This window comes from Panthera uncia, assembly GCF_023721935.1.
Source record: "Panthera uncia isolate 11264 chromosome B2 unlocalized genomic scaffold, Puncia_PCG_1.0 HiC_scaffold_24, whole genome shotgun sequence".
In the NCBI taxonomy this organism is placed as follows: Eukaryota; Metazoa; Chordata; class Mammalia; order Carnivora; family Felidae; genus Panthera; species Panthera uncia.
This window is the reverse complement of record NW_026057580.1, coordinates 15,355,713-15,376,157: the sequence shown is the minus strand read 5'-3', so window position 1 is coordinate 15,376,157 and position 20,445 is coordinate 15,355,713. Positions and strand designations below refer to the sequence as shown.

Here is a 20,445-nt window from a genome sequence, read left to right as displayed (position 1 = left end):
GCAGTTCATCTACGTGTTCTAGGGTGCTTGGCTGTTGTTGATCACTGCGTCAAAAACCACAGATGGGCGCCTGTCGCAGAAATAGTTTACTTAGAATCGTCTTAGAAAAAACAAGTAAATTTGGGCCAGGGGTGGGCATACCTTCGCCGCGGTTTCCCCGGGTCAAAAAGCAGCTGCAATTCCTTCAGCCAACGCCAAGGGGCACCCTCTCCCTCCCCGCTCGACCTGGAACGCCTTCCCGGTGCTGATCGCACAAAGAGCCCGGCCTCCTCCCGGGTGACATCACAAAGGGCCGATCCCCCGCCCCTTCGGCGCCACCACGTGTGTCCCCGCGCCCGGCGGCCACCCGACTCAGTCCCTCACCGGCCGGTCTGGGCAGCGGTGGAGGGTGGTTGGCAGTGGCTGGAGGCTTCGCTATGGGAAGTTGTTCCTTTGCTCTCTCGCGCCCAGCCCTCCTCCCTGGTTCTCCGCAGCCGCTGTCGGAGGAGAGCACGGGGAGGCGCGGGCTGCAGCCGCCGCTGCCTCTCCCCGCCCGGGCGGCCGCGCGGCTGGGCAGGTGCTGAGCGCCCCCGGAGCCTCCCTCGCCGCCTCCCTCCTCTGCCCGGCTGCCCGGCTGCCGCAGTGCACATGGGGTGTTGGAGGTAGATGGGCTCCCGGCCCGGGAGGCGGCGGTGGATGCGGCGCTGGGCAGAAGCAGCCGCCGACTCCAGCTGCCAGGGGGCCACGCGCCCCGGGCGCCTCTGCGAGCCCCGGGCTCAGCCATGGGGACCTCCGCGAACAGCAGCACCGCCCTCGCCTCCTGCAGCCGCGTCGCTAGAGCTACGATGATCGCGGGCTCCTTTCTCCTGGTGAGCGCGCGGGGGGACCGGGGGCGGCGGGCGCGCGGGAGCCCAAGGCGCCGCGCTCCGGGAGCGGGGCGGGTCCCCGGGCCGGGGCTGCGGGGGGCACGGGGTCCGCCCGGCTAGGTGGGGGTGGGGGTGGGGGTGGCGGAGCGTGCAGGCCGAGGGGAAGGTACCCGGGTCGTCTGGGGGAGCCACCGGGCTCAGCCGGGACTCTGGAATGAAGGCGAACTGTTTTCCTCGCGGTCTGGCTGCGCTGGAGGAGGCGCTAGAGGTGGCCCCCCGGCTTCCTGCGCATTTCGGGGCTTTTCCCGCACCTCGGGCCCCCTGTGCCCCCACCCCCTCCACACACCTGCACAGGCACCGGCCGCTGCGCCCTCCGCGTGGCGTGGGGCGGGGGCTGCGGGGCGGGGCGCCGGGGGCGGCGGCCGCCGCTGTGCTGCAGCTGCAGTGTCGTGTCGGGATGCTACCGCAGTGGGAGAGCGGTTCCGGTGCGCCCCGGCCGCCGGAGACCTAGGTGCGTCCGCGCGGTGCCTTCCCGAGCGGCGCGCCGGCCGCCCCTCCCCCACCTCTCCTCCGCGCCTCGGGTGGGTCGCAGTTTCTGCGTGCCCAAAAAAGGACCCCTAGACCCGCTGTCGGGCGCCTCCGAAGCGCCGGCTCCCAGCCAGCCAGCGCGCTGCCACTTGAGTGGGGGGAGGGGGAGAGACCCACATAAAGGAAGATGAATTGCTCCAGCCTTTCCTATCGCTCGCTTACCTGCGGCCAGGCAGGTGACCCTCCCTGCAAAGGGGAGCAGGTTCGTTCTTCACCCGAGCCGCATTCAGCCTCCAGGGCGTGTCCTGGACCTAGTCCTCCTTCGCTTACCTGGTCAAAGCCTGAAACCACCCTTGACCTAAAACTTATCCTCAACTTCCCCAGATCCCTTCCCCTTTCCAAATGTTAGAAGGGAGGGGGCGAGTCAGGTGGACGAAAAATTGAGATCAAGCCCTTGAGCCACCATAAGCTTCCCATGCCTGTCTTTTTGTCTCTGGAGGGAGGACAGAGATTCTTAGCTGAAACCCAAACAAAAACAAAAGACAAGAGCCTATTTTCATGGCTGGGCTGTGTAAGGGAAAGGCAGGCTCGCTGTCTCCTTCCCGAAAAGGGCTTAATGGCTGGTTAGCCAAGATCTCTTAGATCCCAGGGCATTGCAGTTGCTATGGCCTGGGAATTCATCCTACAGACGCTCTGGTTCCCTGTGTGAGTGTAGGTTTTAAGGGGAAAAGAGAGGCTAAAGAAAAGTTTGGTGCTGTTAGCATTTATAATGAGGCAAGTCCCAGTCTCCTTTCAGCGTCTTTTCTGCCCATTAATAGTAATGGCAAAGTCAAGATCTGTATCCTTGAAACAAGTGGGAGGGATGCTGAGCATAAGGGGGTGGGGATGGGCGGCTCTTCAAGCAATGGACCTGGGTTGACAGTGTTGGTGTGGAGAGAAACCCATCTCGGCCCATGGGAACACTGACCCTAACATCAGTGGAGTTACGTCAGTCCTTGAATTTCTCCCTGCTCCTCTACCCACCACATGCCTGTTGGTCCCTCTGACATATCTGATTATTACATGCCCCACACAGTCCATGCCTAGGTTAAATCCTAAGTCCGTGTGATATTTCATTCATTTTACATTTGAGCATGAGATAGGTGTTTAAAGGAAGGTCTCCACATAATGAAAGTGTCTCCACTGCTTTAACCGTCAGAGAAAGAACCATGCTCCTTTTCTGAAATCGTTAAACTCAGTTTATCTAAAAATTGTGCCCTGGATTTGCAACGAAAGACCTGAGAATTTAAGTGTAGCTGTCTTTTTTAAAAATGAGATTTATAGGGGGGCTTAGAGGCTATCTCAGGATGTTAACTCAAGTGAGAGTCCTTATTCTCCTGGCAACTAATTTCAGTCCATGAAATGGCTTGGGGTTGACCCAGTTGTCCTGAGGGTGACCGAGAGGGTGTACCAGGGGTCACCAGGGATTTTGCTCTAACACCCAACGAGGTGATGTCTTTTATTTTTTTCCCATCCCCACTCTGCAAGCCCCAGCCCTCAGGATAGGCATTGCTAATGTGTAAAATGATGATCTCATGATATTGGTATAGGATTATTTATCCCTTTGGAGTTCTTAGCCATGTGAAAATGGCAGACACCAGGCACTGGAGCCCAGCGAACCATGGCAGGTGCTCAGAACACTCGTGGGGGAAGTGGGGAAGTTAGTGTTCTACCCACATATTGCAGTTAGATTAAAAAAGAGTGCACTCAATAAAATATTCTTTTTATTATGGCTTTCAGTTACTCTAGTTTTTCAAATATCTTCTTTTTATGACTATAATTGTTATTGTCATCATTTAAAAATTTTTTTTCTAATGTTTATTTTTGAGAGAGACAGAGTGTGAGTGTGGGAGGGGTAGAGAGAGAGGGAGACAGAATTCTGAAGCAGGCTCCAGGCTCTGAGCTGTCAGCACAGAGCCCGACGCGGGGCTCGAACTCACGAGCTGTGAGATCATGACCTGAGCTGAAGTCAGCAGCCCAAATGACTGAGCCACCTAGGCACCCCATTATTGTCATCATTTTTGACACTGTTTTTTCGGGATGACAGGCTAACTGTATGAAAATCTCATATCTCTTTAATAAGCTTTAAAAAAAACTTATGATACCTACATAACATACAATATCACATATATATATATAAATCACTCTGTCGGGAGCTTTATATACCGTATCTCATTTACTCCCAACATCTCTGCAAAGCAGGTGGTGTTATGCCCATTTTACAGATGAGGAAACCTAGGGCTGCAAAAATTTCATTGGTTTGTGCTGGGCCACACAGCTCACTAGTGATGGCACTTGGGCCGGGACCCAGCAGCGCCTGACTCCTCGGCTCGTACTCTTGCTCACTCCTGTGCCACTTTACCCATTTCACAACTCCAAATTGCTAGACGATGAAGTGTAGCAACCGAAGGCTCACCGGAGGAAAGTTGAGACTGGTGGTTTGGTTTGTTGCAGAGTATTAATGAGAGTTACACAAGTGCCTTTGGAAGAAAGTGTTCCTGCTCCTTGCAGCTCTCTTTCTGATGGGTTGAGGAGTCGGCGTGATATTGGAAAGTAAACCAGAAACTGAGAGATGAAATGTTATGTGTTCCAGGCCGAAAGTCTGGAGAGAAGTGAGGCCTTGAAGTTTGTGACGTTGTTAAGGAATGCCCTACAAGGCTTGCCCAGGAGGAAGGACACACTCACAGGGGTCTCCTGCTCTCAGGGAGCTTGCTTTGACCAGACAGATAGAATGTTGGCAGGGAGGCAGTCAGAAGACAAGGGAACCATAATGGATAAGGAAATGAAGTCTGAAGTTTTGGAAACTGCTATTCTGCATGTATTACGAATTCCAGATAGAGGGGCGTTCGTTCTAGGAGCCTGTTCAGCCGTGTGCCGGCCTAGAAAGTACCAAGTAATGCCAGGGTCATTGAGACTGGATATCTAGCTTCGTGTCACCTCTTGCCCTTCGCTTCTTGAAGTTAATCATCTAGCTTCTTGGCACTTAACTTTGGCTATTGGGCTAGGCATGCCTGGAGTGGTCTGGTGGGGCCTGAAGTCCTGAAGCACTTGATGGCAAGTTCAAGTAGAACTCTGAATCAGAGCTGATATTATATCCAAAAGATTTCCTCCTTTCTTTAATATAACTTCCAAATCATAGAGTGGGAAAGTGGCAAGGGAAAGCTGGAGGGAAGACAAGAGCCTAGATTAGGGAAATTGATTTACTTTCCATGTTAGCAAACCTACTCTGAGCACCTGCTCTGAGAGAGGCACTGTACTAGGCAGTGGGAACCCAGGGGTGAGTTAGGATTTGGATCTTGCTCCTCAGGCACGGTTTCTGTGGTATGTAAAATGCACATGGCTATCAGTAGGGCTGATATGGAGTCCGTGGATGAATGTACTCAAAGTAATACACAACGTGTGGTTGATGTTAAAATCTTTAGACTACTTTAAGTGACTTTGGCTTGTTTAGTTTGAAAGCCAGCAGAAGAGAAACCTTCCCAGGTCTCAGAATAACCTACATTAGCACTGGTAGGGGAAGTGACTTATAATCAGAAGAATAGGGAGGGCCGACTTGTACTGGAATGCAGGATTTCTGACTTACCCCGTGAATCTCCCATCCCCCTTGTCAAAATGTGTAGAATAGGATCAAGCTTTCTCAATCTGCACTGTTTCCAAAGGCATATGGCTGAATCTGCCTGAGGTTCAGTCCAAGACAAACAGACAAAAATCTACTGTAAAATAAAATACACAGGCAAACCAGATCAGCAAGAAAAAAATTCCTTGTGGAAAGTACACTACCTTAAATTAAAGGAAAAAAACCTGAGACTAAATAGACATAGATCACCAACTGACGAAATTATACGTGTTTTAGTGTGGCTAAATTTGCACAAAGGCTCCCAAGCTGGATGTGGTCCAAACAGTTAATGCCCTCTTTTCCAGGACAGGTTGAAGAAGGTGACTTTCTCCAGGTATGCCTTATTGGATAGAGGCAAGTAGGCGTGGCTTAAGGGGCTCTCTAACAGGTGGTCTGTGTACTTTCTGCACTGTAGATCAGAATGTGGAGACATCACACTTCAACTCTGCCTTTGAGTCCATCTGTGAAAGTGAGGGGTGAAAGTGAGTCGTTGGTGACTCCACTGACAAGCTGCAAATTGGTTTTGTACTCCACCCGCTCTTTATAACACATAATTGGCTTGGGTAAACCTGATCGATCGATCGATTGATTGATGGATGCCGGGAAATAGATCGCCAGACTATTTAGGAGCCAGTATGAATTGAGTGACTTATCACTGCATAAATGGCAACGTCTGTTTTCCAGTAAACACTAAACACTGTTGACCCTCTTCCCCCCCAAACAGGCCTGGCAAATTCTGCTGAGGCCAAGTCACTGGCAACTTCCTGGAAAACTCAGATGCTTCTGCTCTGTGACTGGAGGAGCCTAGGGTATGTCATTGCCTTTGGGCATATGCCCGATGACCATTTGAAGCAGGTTCAGTCCGGGCCATCAGGCGCGGATATATGTGTTTGATGGAATGAAAACAGAAGCCTTAATAGGAGTCAACTTGTTCCCCCAAATTGGATTCGTGTTTAGCATTAGCAGGACACTGGGCTTTGTTGCTGCCGGGGTAGCAGCTGCTGAGCTTTGATTCTTTAGGAATTGGGGAGGGGTGCTAGATCATGAATAAATACTGGCTTTGTCCGAGTGTTTGTATTTGTCAAGTACCAAAAAATAAACAAGAGTCTGAAATTGGCTTCTCTGCTGCCACCTGGCTTTCCTACCACCTCCCGTTTCCTGGCCTGAGTCCAGGGGAGAGGAGCCCGGGCAGAGGTATAACCAGGGAGGAGCTTGGCAGGTGTCAGTGAGTGTGTCCTAACCTTGGGGCTGCAGACAGGTGAGGCTCACTGATACTCAGGCTGTTGATTCAAAGCCGTGGTTTCACGGATATTTACGCTTTTGACCTCACTCTTCCTGAGGGGTGGAGAGTCCTCCTGGAATGGTCCATTCTCCTTGGATTTTGGCTGTCCCCACCCCGGTCAGCATCCTGGCCTTGTAGAGTCCGATGCTTGCAGTGGAGGGAAAGTTTGCTCCAAGGGAGCTCAAGCAGAGTGAGAGTGGGCCGGGTATAGGTGGGTGGTCAGGACACTGACCTCTATAGCCCCATCTCCTCTTTAGAAGATTTGGAAATTATGGGGGCGCCTCTGTGGCTCAGTCAGTTAAGCATCCAGCTTCGGCTTAGTTCATGATCTCACGTGGTTTGTGAGTTTGGGCCCCACGTCGGGCTCTGTGCTGACAGCTCAGAGCCTGAAGCCTTCTTTGGATTCTGTATCTCCTTCTCCCTCTGTCCCACCCCCATTCATTCCCTTTCTCTCTCTCAAAAATAAATTAACATTACACAAAATTTAGGAGATTTGGAAATTCTGTCTAAGGCTTTGTTGCAAAGTAAAGAACAAAAGGAAAACAACAGAGAAGTAAGGGGGCTTTGTAAGCTATGTCATAGCAAGGGCTCTTTCCCCGATCTTATATCATTTTCCATTTGCCTTTTCACCACCAGAACTGCTTGGTGGGTCATCCGCTTGGAGCTGTATGCAGATCTGTTTTGGGAGAAGGAACCTGAGTTTAATGGATTTAGGAGGCAGGAGAGGCTTGTGTCCGTGAGTCCCGGAATCAAATGAGAGTAGCTGTGGATTCAAGAAGGCTTCTGCACCGAGAGCCCAGAGAGGAGGAATATTAATGACTGTGCATATTAATCATTGATGTGGATATTACTAAGCTCCTGTTTATTGACATTACCATTGACATCGTGTTGAATACCTTCTACAAATGATCTCAGTATATCTTACAAGTCCGTGATGTAGTAGCATTAGCCCCATATTATAAGTAAGGGATTGAGGTGTGAGAGAAGTTATGGTCAAGCAATTGGCAAGTGGCAGAGAGAGGATTCCCATCTAGGCCGTTGTGGCTTCATACACACTGCTTTCTCGGCCAAGTTGTGGGTAGGGAACAAGTAACCTTCATTTATTGGAATTTTGTTTCTCGTTAAGGGAATGATTTTACCTGAGAGTCGAACATTTCCCTTTCTCCCTGGCAAGCCATTCTGCCCTGTGATGGCACTAGGAAGTTTAGCCAGAACAGCTGATTATAAAGTAAGAGCAACCTGTATGTGTGTGTGTGTGTGTGTGTGTGTGTGTGTGGACTGAAAGTGGACGGTCGATGGTGCCATGGTTAGGATGGAAAGATATTCTTGCAAATTGAAATGTTATAACTAGGGAATGGATGCCTTGCTTTCCTGCGCCTTGGGTCATTTTGACAAATATTTGCTTAGTGAGTAACGGTGTGACATAGGTTCTGCTTAGCAAGTAGTTTTAACTCACTTTTCCCGAGAACTTGAGGACCTGGTAGGGTTTTCTTCGCTGCCAGCCTGGTTATTTGTGTAGGATTAGTGCATGGGTTTGCCTCATCTGTTAGTAGTATTTACTTCAGTAACTTTGCAGGTCTCTTAGAAACTGGTTGAATTCCATGGTCTGCATGGTCCCGTAAGTCATGTGTTTGTGTGTGGTTTCTGACACTCACTTTTAGCATTCTCTTAAGCGGGCTTTTAAACATATCTCTTCCTAGATTGTAGATGCTGAGTAGACTAGAGAAAGGCCAAGGATGAGGAGAAGTTTAACCATTGGTTCTGGGAAAGAGGTTGGAATTCTGGTTTCTCAAAGAACTCTTGAGACAAGACCATTATTTGATTTCATCCTAGGTACGGCCAAGTTGGCTTCACCAGGATTAAGAGAAATGGGCCGGGGAGGGAGGAAAAGATTCAAAGGCAAATGGTAACAGGTTTCCAGAATAATTTAACTGGTTATCATTCACTTTTTGCTCTTCCTTTACTTCTAGGAGTCCAGGATCTCGCTCTAAACTAACCATTCATTCTAGACAGGCTGGAGGGTAGTTGGGTCTTGAGCTGCATCTCAACACTTTGAGCTACAACTGAAGGGTATTTGAGTTATTAACAAAGGACATTTTAAACTTAAGCAAATTGGCAGACTTGAGGAACCAAGTGGGTATGGATTTCTCTTCCCAATTCATTTTTATTCTTTGATATACACACATTTACGAATAGTTAAAACTAATGTATACATACTTGCTTGTATCCTGCTTTCCTTTATGCATCAATCTTATCTGATAGAGACATTTTCCTTCATTTAATAAATATTTACGACACATTGCTAAATTGCACTGCAAAATGTCAGGCATTGCTAGACTTTGGGTGTGATAGTAAAAGGCCTTTCGTGGCCTTTTACTCCTTCCCTTTTGGGGTTCATAGTTTATTAGGGAAGACAGGAAGGGCAATGTTCTGAAAGAGCACAAGGAAGAGGATGCCAGTGAGAGGGAACAGCATGTAGAAGGGTCCAGAGGTAGGAAAGAGTCTACATGTTCAGAGTGTAGGCAGAACGCCATTGCAGCTGGTGCTCGGCGAGTAGGGGCAAAGGGAATGTGGGCTGAGGTTGAAGAGGCAGGCAGGGGTCAGGTTGGACAAGCCCTTTAAAGATGTGAACGTGTCAGGATGTCGCTGGGCATACAGTTGTAAGCAACCTTGTAATATGATTTTAATGAGATTTCTTCAAAAATTTTTTAATGTTTATTTTTGAGAGAGAGAGAGAGAGAGAAAGAGAGAGAGAGAGAGAATAAGTGGAGGAGGGGCAGAGAGAGAGGGAGACACAGAATCTGAAGCAGGCTCCAGGCTCTGTGCTGGCAGCGCAGAGCCCGATGAGAGGCTTGAACTCACGAGCCATGAGATCATGACCTGAGCTGAAGTCAATTGCTAAACCAACTGAGCCACCCAGGCGCCCCTTAATGAGATTTCTTTTAAAGATCACTCTGGCGGTTCTGTGGAGTAAGGCTTAGAAAGGGGACCTGTAGGGGCGCCTGGGTGGCTCAGTTGGTTGGGTGTCTGACTTCGGCTCAGGTCATGATCTCACAGCTCGTGGGTTCAAGCCCCGTGTCGGGCTCTGTGCTGACAGCTCGAAGCCTGGAGCCTGGAGCCTGCTTTGGATTCTGTGTCTCCCTCTCTCTCTGCCCCTCCCCTGCTCATGCTCTGTGTGTTTCTCTCTCTCTCTCTCTCTCAAAAATAAATAAACATGAAAGAAAGAAAGAAAGAAAGGAAGGAAGGAAGGAAGGAAGGAAGGAAGGACCTGGAGATACAGGAGGGCCAGTTGGATTCTTTTGCAGTTAGTTCAGGGGAAAGACTGTGGTTCTGGGGTCGTGGAAGGGAAGATGGGGATTACTAGATAGATTTGAAAGATTTTGGAGAGGGTTTACTGACCATGAGATGTGAGGGGGCAGGAGCTGAAGGAAAGCATGACAGCTTTCACTCGGTCATCAAGCCGGACTCCCTGGTTCCTGAGTGGAGTCTTTGGTGGTCTGACTACTTTGAAGGGGAAAGCTGGGGGAGGGGTGGGTGGGCTCGGGAACCCAAAGTTTGGATGTGTGTTGGTAAGTTGGAGGTGCCTGTGGTTCATGCAGTTCAAGCCTTCCCGCCTGCCATTTTTAAATAGCCGTCTCTCCTCCGGTTGGCCATGTGTTGAGCCACCCTGCCGTTGGTGGACGCTCGGGTTATTGGCATTGTTCTGCAAGCGAGCAGCACTGATGAAGTTGTCTCTGTACAGACCAACCGCTCTTTTTTCTTTTGGGTTGTTCCCAAAAGTGAGGTATATTTGGGGTGTATTCCCCAAAGTGGATTGCTGGGTCACGGGAAATGAATGAACCGTTTTATGGCTCTAGCTGCATACTGCCAGATTTGTCTTTAGAAAGACTGAATTAATTTAAAGTGCCACCAGGAACTATAAATGTGCCTTCTATCCCACAAGGCTGCCAACATTGGAGTTTATCATTTTAATTTATTTATGCGGCTTTAATATAGATATGTAAGGGTCCTTGGTTGCCCACGTTTACATTTCGGTAATTGCTAGGGTGTCATAAGTTTGTCCATGTGATAATTACCTTTGTAATTAATTACTCATGTTGTCCTCTGTCTCAGCTGTTGGGTGGAATTTATGTTAACCTCGTTTGCATTCATTCGTTACATTTTTGGTTATAAGCTTTTGTTAGCTGTGTACGGCACACCACATTTTTATGTTCTACTTTTAACATTATATTTAATAACAAAAACTTAGGTGAGTGAATTCTTAAACCTCCTCTTTTTTGTGTCCGAGAGTGTCTTTGGTTGTCATTGGTTTTGTTTTAATAGTCAGAAATGGATCTCTTTACAGTCGGGCTCAACCGACTATTCTGACGGCTTTGAATTTTATGCTTGATCTTTTTAACGTCAGGTTAGCTGACTTTTCTGGTCTTGAGCAGCACGTTGGTGGTGGAAACTGCATCAGTGTGTTCTGCGGGGTGTTCATCCATCTTGCGTGAGTGAAGGATTGTATGGCCAGTTCCCAAAAAAGTTTGGGAAATGCCGGATTCAGCGAAGTCACTATTTTCTGCAGCCCTCCTGCGGAGCCTCCTGGAGCCACAGCAGGCTAATATGAATTGTGCCTCTGGGAGGGCTGCCATCAGGAGTATTTCCTAAACTTTTAGGCCAGGGGTTGGTACACTTTATCTGTAAAGAGCTAGATAGTGTTTTTTTGGCTTTGAGGGGCATGTGGTCTCTGTGGAAACCGCTCAACTCTGCTTTTGTGCTTTGAAAGCAGCTCTGGGCAATACCTAAAAGAATGGGCGTGGCTGTGTTCCAGTAAACCTGGATTTGTGGACACTGAAATTTGAATTTCAAATTTTCATGTGTCACAAAATTGTATTCGTCTTTTGATTCTCACCCCAGCCACCCACCCCCACCCCCACCCCCCTACGCCCGCAACTATTTAAAATGTAAAAATCATTCTTAGCTCGTGGGCTATAAAAAAGCAGGGGACTGGGCTATAAAAAAGCAGGGGACTGGCGGGAGTTTCCTCCCCCGAGTTTCAGACCCGAGAGCATGAGCATCCTGTTGGACCAGGTCAGGGAAACTCATTCTGGAACATGCTTGCTGAAATTCTGCTGCTCCGTTTGTCTGAAGTACACTTTATTGAAAGTAAATCCTTTCTCCTCTCTTGTGTTTTCTCGTTTGCTATGTATTGTTTACACGTTAAACCTTTTTTGAAGTGTCAGTTGGCCCTTGTTTGTCTCTTAACTCCTCACCGTGCACTCGGTATTTTGTTTTCTGTTTTTTGTTTTTTGTAGCATGCTCCAAGGCTAGTAGGGAATGTTTTAGGATTACAGCTTTCTAAAATCTGGTGTCTTTTTAAAATTAAAAAAAATTTTTTTTGTTACGTTTTATTTATTTTGAGAGAGAGAGAGAGAGAGAGAGCATGAGCAGGGCAGGGGCAAAGAGAGGGAGAGAGAGAATCCCAAGGAGGCTCCATGCTCTCAGTGTGGAGCCCACTGTGGGATTCAAACTCCCGAACCTTGAGATCTTGACTTGAGCCGAAATCAAGAGTCGGACGCTTAACCGACTGAGCCACCCAGACGCCTCTAAAATCTGGTGTCTTTAATGCACTTCTCAGGAACTGGACATTTGCATTTTAATTGGGGTGTTTTAGGAGACTGTCTAATCCCAAGGGAATGAAGCTACCATGTAGTAATGTGATAAGTAGAAGGAGTGATGATTAAAATAACTAAAATATCCGGGGGGCTGACTTGTGTCTCGCGTGTTATACCCGCTTTATCTGTATTAACAATGAATCCTGAAAACAGTCTTGGGAGAGTAGTTCTCGCCATTATACCGATGGGGACACGGAGACACAGGTTGGGTCACTCGCCAAGATCCTACAGCCGGGACCTGGTGGAGCCAGCCTGCAGGGCACACGCCAGGCTAAAATAGGTCTTGTTTATGCTCTCCTGCCGGGACCGTTGCCCTGGCTGGTGTTGTTAGTGTTGCCTTGGTTTATATGAGGATTCTATAAATGCTCAGGGAGCGCAGAAAAGTGTTTCCCCTAAACCTTGACCACTGTCTTGTTTATAATGTGGCTTCCCCATGTAGGCGGGGGTCCTGGCCCACGGAATTAGCCACTGGCCTAGATGGAAGGAGCTGAAATCTGTGGTCCAAGGACTCAGTGCTGGGTGCGGGCACTCCTCTGCATTGCAGGTTCCAGGCCAGACAGCATCTGGGTTAAGTTGTGCCTGTGTTTTTCCTTTTCCCAGTATGCCCTGAGCTCGCCTCCTTCCAGCCCTGGAGTCAGCACATTCTAGCCTCGGTGTTTCTTTATATTCGCCGACGTTAACAGCAGTCCCTGCTTTTGCCCTAGCAACAGAAGACCTTTTTAAGGCAGCGTAGATAATAGGGAATGCAAGAAGCTGACCAAATTTATATAACATACCTGGGAACAGATCTGTGTTTTGTGGAAGCTTTGTCCTTGCAGCTTTCCTCTTCATACCGTTCTTTTTCCTCTTCAAATTTGGAGAATTCCCAGCAATGTCTGCTTCTTATAAATTTGATGTGACTCTCATAATAAAATGGTCAGAAATTCTGGGGGTGCCTAGCTCTGCCTGGCTTTTGCCTTTTGAGCATCAGTTGGCAGGCTTTATGGTCACCATCTCAGGAATAACTTGCTTGCCTTGTCTTTGTTAGAGTATCACAGTAACTGAGATCCCTCTTAAAATAATAGTTTGACGTGCCATTAAACATTTTCTCTAGCAAACTCAAAAGCAGTCTTCCTGCTTGCCCATTGTGAATAGGCAGAAGTCTGTCACTGCCTTGAGCTTACTCATTTTCCATGAAAAATTACTGGAATTTGATCCAGAGCAAGAATGGCATAAATACATTGTACAGGTAAACCGCAGGGGATTTTCTTTCCCGTTGGTTTGAAGGATGAGGTCATGGGATAAGACTTGTTCAAGATTTATAAACATCAGCAATCTGACCTATGTTTGCACATCTGGGTGCTTCTGGTCCTCAATCTCATCCCAGTGCCCTAGAGGAGAAGTGACAACAGGACCGGTGTGATGTGGGCCACCAAGGTGAGTGTGGCAGCCTTGGGGGCCTTTACAGCTGGTCATTTTGGAGCTGCCTCTTTCCTCTTTTGCAATTTGGTTTATCCTGGGGTTTGCCTTTTGGCTACTCATTAAGCATTTATAGCACTCCCACATCCTGTACGGTGAGGGTTGGTACACTGACATTTGGTTATTTATCCATTATGGCCGGTGAAAATCAGCATCCCGGATAAATGAAAATTTCCCAAGAACTGAAGTTTCGACTAGGATGGAACATAGTTTCTGAAGAATAATCTCATTATACCTCTCACAAGTCCAAGTCTCACATTACTGTGATTTTTTTTTTTTTTTTATAAAAGGAAGAGAGATGTTTTAAATTCTTCGTGACATCCGGTTGTCATCGCAAGCGCCCCGCCCAACGTAATTCTTGTACATCAGGCATGGTTCTGTTAAAACGGTCATGTGTCCTTAGTGTCTTTGGAGGTGAAACAGACTGTGTGCCCGCCCACCGAAGGCTGCCAGACTTGGAATCTGATGGCTACATTGTGGAGGCCTTTTGGTTTTCTCACGTTGGCTCTCATACCTGTGCTCCAGCAGCCGCTTCTGTACCATCACACTGTAATTTGTTGCTTCTAATTGTTTATGGTCTGCACATCCACTCATTGAGTCAATAAACACTCGTCAGGTATGTCATGAATCGGGTACAGGCCTTGAGGGCTTGCGTTAGCATCGGTATGTGAAACAGACTCTATCCTTGTCCTCATGGAGCCTGTCCAGGTGGGAAGGCACACCTAAACTTGACAGATGTACCACTGCAAAATTATGGGTTTCATAGGAAAAAAGGGGAGGGGACAACGTGAAACCTGATTTAAATTAGGAAGAGAAGGGCAGGGATGATATTGCAGAGGAAGTCCGATCTCTGTGAAAGATTTTGCATTTCATCCTAAGTCATATGTGAAGCCACTGAGGTTTTTTTTTTTTTTTTTTTTTTTAAGTTTATATATATCTGAGAGAGAGAGCATGAGCAGGGGAGGGGCAGAGAGAGAGAGGGAGAGAGAGAATCCCAAGCAGGCTCTGCACTGTCATCGCAGAGCCTGATGCGGGGCTCGATCTCACGAACTGTGAGATCGTGACCTGAGCCAAAACCAAGAGTTGGCTGCTTAACTGACTGAGCTACCAGGCGTCCCTCGAAACTATTGTTTTAAGCAGGGGATAAATGGATCAGATTTGGTGTGTGTCAACAAAGGAAGCCAAGAACTCAATACTGATTGTTAGACTGAGAGAAGGTCTGAGGGTTCCGATGAGTGGGCTCCTGGTCCCTGCGTTTTTTGACATTTCTTTTGACTTCTCAGACCAGGTATTAGTTGGCTTTTTTCCTGTAAAAGGCCAGATAGTAAATATTTTTAAGTTTGTGGGCCATCTGGTCTCTTTTGGAATTAGCCGGCTCTGCTCTTGTAGTTGAAAGCTGCTATAGGCAATACCTAAATGAATGGCTGCATTGCAGTAAAACTTATTTACAAGAATAAGTAGCATGTGCGATTTAGTTCGCTGACCCCTGGCTCAGAGGTTGCTCTGTTTATGATTTCCATGGTCGTCATTATTGAAGTGGTTCAGCAAGGAAGGAAATGCAATCCATGTGGTTGTCCCTGGCCTTGAGCTGCTTATAATCATTATGGGAAGATAAATATATACACTTATGAGGCCATCAACAAACATTACCAGCAAGATGTAATTAGTCACCGAAATGAAGACTAGAAACAGGAAATGTGATGAAGAGCTTGCTCATCTGCTTGGAATCCTAGACATAGGAGTAATTGTAAAGCCTTTGTGGAGGAGGTGGAACTTGACCTATAGCCACAGACAGAGTTGAATATGATCTTGAAGGTTAGAGTTGAATAGGATCTAGTACAACGTACCTAATTTGACACACACGTGAGGCAAGGTGCAACTGATCTTAAGGCAGAACCCGGACAAAAACACGTCTTCTGTTTTCTAAACCTTAGTGCACATATCCTTTCTTATTCAGGTCTGGTCTTCCCACAGGCTGACAATACTTATATAGTAGATTCATTTTAATAGGGAGTATGAGTGGGGGGAGGGGCAGGGGAGAGACAGAGAGGGAAAGAGAATCTCAAGCAGGTTCCACACCTGCTTGGCTCCGGGCTCGATCTCACGACCCTGAGATCATGACCCCCGCCAAAATCAGGAGTCGGATACTCAACGGACTGTCCTCCAGCTTTGTAGCTCAGATGGGTTTTTGCCATTGACTTTGGAATTGGAGGAGATCTTAGAGGTCCCTCAAGTGCAGTGATTTGCAAACTTGTTTTAGGAGTAATCCTTCCTTCAAATGAGTTCTTACTCGGAGCCCCAGCCCCCTTAGCAAATTGGTAAATCAGAGCTGCTGTGTTTGGGGCAGAAATGGGGAGCTCAGAGCCCTACCTCCTGACCTTGCCATGGCCCACAGGTGCACCCTCCTGGCTTCAGGGGCAGCCTCGAGAACGGTGCTCTCAAGTCTGATATGAAGATGATTGATTTTTTTTCTCTCTCCTTCCATAGGTAATTGTTCACCAAATGTAGCTGCTCTGACCTCTCGAATCCATTGCCTTCTTCTCTTTCCATGGCCACCCCCTTAATCCCAGCCACCCCTGACTTTCACTTTGGCTTTCACCTTTTTTCATCCATTCTCCCCCCAGCCACTTTCCCCCTCTACTCTGCTGCCAGTTAACTTTTTTATTCACAAATGTGATTATATGTCGCCCCCCCCATATAAATGCAGAGTGACTTCTCATTGCGTTTTGAATTACGATCAAAATTCAGAGCCTCTCCAAATTTAACTATGGCCACTGTGTTGCATTTGACGTAGAGCCACCTAAACTTTTTTCGTTCTTGAGCTAAGCTTTATTCTGCTTCAGGTTTTTTTTTTAAGTTTATTTATTTATTTTGAGAGAGAGAGAGAAAGCATGCAAGCAGGGGAAGGGCAGAGAGGGAGGGAGAGAGAATCCCAAGGAGGCTCTGCACTGTCAGTGCAGAGCCCGATGTAGGGCTCTATCCCACAAACCGTGAGATCATGACCTGAGCCGAAACCAAGAGTCAGACGCTTAACCGATGGAGCCACCCAGGCGCCCCTCTGCTTCAGAATTTTGCTGTGGGGCCCCCTCTGCCTAATCCGCCCTCCCTTCCCCCTGTGCAGAATTAAATTCTGCTTCTCTGTTCTTCGGAACGACTCCAAACACTTCCATAACATCCCTGAGCTAGGAAGCATGTGCTAACCTCCCCCTCACGGGACTCTGTGTTTCTCCTTAGCAGTAATCTCAATTGGAATTAAGTAATACCTGATGTAATTCGTTGTTTCTGTCCACCTTGCTTTAGAAGGTGCACTGCATGGGGCTGGAATGGAGTTCACAGGGCTCCGTTGTCAGCCGGTGACATGGTGCCTCGTATACACGTAGTAGGTCTTCACTGCACGTTTGTCCAGTGCGTTCAAGATGCCTAGTTCTGCACAAATCTCATTTCTAGCGTTCAGTCCGGGTGAGATGCTGAGGCATCATTGTTAACTCCGTGTGTAGGAGCCAGAATTGCCTCCTGTAACATGAGGTAATTGAAAGGTCCGTTTTTAGAGCCCCATTGTCTATAAAGTGGGTTACTTAGTATAATGCAGTTAAAGAGCCCCGAGCTTTGCTTCAGTTAGAAATCTGACAAATTATTCTAAAGGAACAGAGAACTGAAACATCTACTTAATGAGTGGCGAAGAGCGGGGGTGCAGTGGGATCTGGAAATGGGTTTCGTGTGCCGCCAGAGGGGTGGGGACCTCTGGTAATTCGGTAGTCAGGGGCTGATGCATCCCTGAGAAGGGTGCACCCTGGGGAGTGAAGTGAAGTGAAGCTATAGAAGACAAGCTCCAACCCCACGCCTGGACACACACACACACACACACACACACACACACACACTGCTATTCACCACTATGCTTGTTCTGCAGAGCCACCCTGGAGTAGATGCCTGGCTGACTGTCTAGCCTTGCACAGGTAGGCGCCAGACTCAGAGCCCATACGTTGCACAGCAAGGTGGTGGTTGTCCTGACCACCACTCTCTGGCCAGATCTCCCGTACGTTCTCCGATTTATCTCCTTTACACAAGTGTAATAACCTGCCATTTGGGTTGTTTATACATCTTTCAAACTTCCAGAACATTGTGTCCATCTAGAAGCGCTTTTGCACTTAGAAGCTACATATAAAGGAACTTGGAGCAACACAGAGCAGGGCCACTTTTGCGACCTCTTGGGTCGGTCCTTAGTGTCAAGGAGATGGGGACGAGATTTGTCCTCATGTGCTTGACAAATGGAACTTGGGCTCCACACGCTGGTGATGGGCTTTCTTCCCTCAATCTAATACGTCTGCAATGCTCAGAAGAGTGTGGCTGGGCTGATTTTGCAAACAGAATGACCAAGAAAAGGAAAGAAAGCCAGAAGCAAAAAAGGGGATGATAGTAGAGAATTTATCCTTATTAAGCAGGAGATTCTTTTTCTTCACAGTCCAACCTGCAGTTAAGTTTCTTACCAAGAAAAATCAACCACTAGCTCTTTTTTGTGTGTCTCAGATTAAAGAAACGATGACTAGATTCTCACAAGCTAAAAATTTGTTTTCAGTATGGTTGTTTAACTGGAGGTGGCCCTGGGCGAGAGTAAGGGATGATACTTTTGATTCAATTAGTTAAATTTTGCAGTGGAGGGGAACTGAATCTTGGGTTAAGTTGCAGGGTGCTAAGGAGACAGGAATTCTGATCAATTTTTGAAAAAATTCTGCTTTCATTCTCCTAGTTACTGGTTTTAATTTAGAAGGAAATTGCCCTGATGGGTATCTGGTAGTTTGAGGCAGCCATTATCTTCTTGACGCTTGACCTTTCTTCATTATGAGGAGGGCAGTGGGAACGTTCTTGTTGGACCCTCTCAACCTTCATTCATGCAGAAAAGCTCTCTCTTAATATTCATTCTTAAATATTTTTCTCCCCTCTCAGAAGGACCTCAAGATTTAGTACCACAAATATAATTTACTTTCTCTGAAGGTTTCAGTTTGGAAGCTAGTGTAAAATCTAGCTGGGTGAAGTTTCCGTCCTATGAATTAAATTTACATCTGTTGAGTCCCTGCTGGACCCAGCTTTGTGTTTGGACCCCCTAGGTGTCTGTAGGTCCATGCTCCCGCAACCATGGTCTTCAGAGGCTGAGCAGAACAGGATGTACATCTAAAAGCATCGACTCTATTGTTGAAAGCAAATTAAGAATGCCAAGGGCCTGCCTCTGTTTTGCAAATAAAACAAAACCAAAGAACGTTTGGCGTTGCATAGAGAAAAGCTTTGAAAAAATCATGCATTATCAGTTAACCCCATGTGGGTAATCTGGTACCATAAGCAGAAGTAGCTTAAATAGACGCCGTCATACTTCTCAGTTGCTTTGTCCTGGTACCAAGCAATGGCAACTTAACATTTGGGCCACGAGAAGGAAGACAACTATTCAGGAAATTAGTTTCTTCTTGCATTAGGACTTTTCACTTCTACACAGCATTTAAAAACAATTTTTTTTTTTAATTTGAAAAAAAAATTTAGGTAAGCTCTATGCCCACCATGGGGGTTGAACTCACGACCTTCAGGTGAAGGGTTGCAAGCTCCACCAACTGAGCCAGCCAAGCGCCCCTATACAGCATTTTGAATATGAACTACAAAGTGTTTTCATGTTCATATTCTCAGTTGATTTTTTGTAATCGATTTGAGCGGTATTATCAACTTCATGTCACTACAGACAGAAAAAGAAGGAAGTTGAGGCACAGGTCACGCAACAAAACCAAATCAGGCCTCAGGATGGAATCAGAGTCTTGGTCTCTTCCTACTGTGTTGCTGCCGTAGTGTTAAGAGGCTATGGGACTGGTTGGATCTCTAATGGGAGCGATGGTGGTTGTGGTGTTCTTTTCTTTCTTCTCCTCTGTTCCCATCTAACACCTTCTTGGTTTTTATCCCTTCTCCCTCCCCTTTTATTTCTTTCAGCTTGGATTCCTTAGCACCACCACAGCTCAGCCAGAACAGAAGGCCCCAAATCTCATTGGCAAATACCACCATGTGGACCGTGCCACTGGCCAGGTGCTAACCTGTGACAAATGTCCGGCAGGAACGTATGTGTCCGAGCACTGTACCAACACAAGCCTGCGTGTCTGTAGTAGCTGCCCTGTGGGGACCTTTACCAGGCATGAGAATGGCATAGAGAAATGCCATGACTGTAGTCAGCCATGCCCATGGCCGATGGTTGAGAAATTACCCTGTGCTGCCTTGACTGACCGAGAATGCACTTGCCCACCTGGCATGTTCCAGTTTAATGGTACCTGCACCCCCCATACGGTGTGTCCTGTGGGTTGGGGTGTGCGGAAGAAAGGGACAGAGACCGAGGACGTGCGGTGTAAGCAGTGTGCTCGGGGTACCTTCTCTGATGTGCCTTCTAGTGTGATGAAATGCAAAGCATACACAGACTGTCTGAGTCAGAACCTGGTGGTGATCAAGCCGGGGACCAAGGAAGCAGACAACGTCTGTGGCACACTTTCGTCCTCCAGCACGACCTCACCTTCCCCTGGCACAGCCATCTTTTCATACCCGGAGCACATGGAATCCCATGAAGTCCCTTCCTCCACCTATATTCCCAAAGGTAACTTAACCTCATGAGTTACTTATTTGAAAAAGGTTTTGAACCCAGTGGAACTACCGAAAATGGGCTTGTACGGAGGATGTTTTCTCCGTTTTGTATATTCCAAAGTCACCCTTTGAGGAAGGGCCTCCATTTCGTGGCTAATTTAATCTGGCTTCTTTGCATGCATTAGAAACATTTAGACTCAGGTTTTCTGTTAGGGGGGGAATCAAATATCTAAAAACTAGGTCACATCAAGTTTAAAAATAAGAACGAGAGAAATAAAGATAGTGTGTGGCCTTATGTAAGTCACTTCTTCAGGCCTTGGTTTCAAACTTGTTAAATACATGATGTTCAAGGTTCCATCCAGACTCAGTTTTCCAACATGGAATCAATCCTGGATAGATACAGCCAGAAGGAAAGAAGGA

At 47.4% G+C, this 20,445-nt stretch overlaps 1 protein-coding gene across 1 annotated transcript in view; it reads left to right on the top strand.

Annotated features, from left to right (window-relative positions):
• The first annotated feature begins 296 nt into the window (after positions 1-296).
• Positions 297-20,445, top strand: part of TNFRSF21 (TNF receptor superfamily member 21) — a 69,275-nt gene continuing 49,126 nt past the window's right edge. The window contains 2 exon segments of the mRNA XM_049653777.1: positions 297-848; positions 19,390-20,038. Of these exon segments, the coding sequence (XP_049509734.1) occupies positions 762-848; positions 19,390-20,038 (736 nt within the window). The 5' untranslated portion in view covers positions 297-761.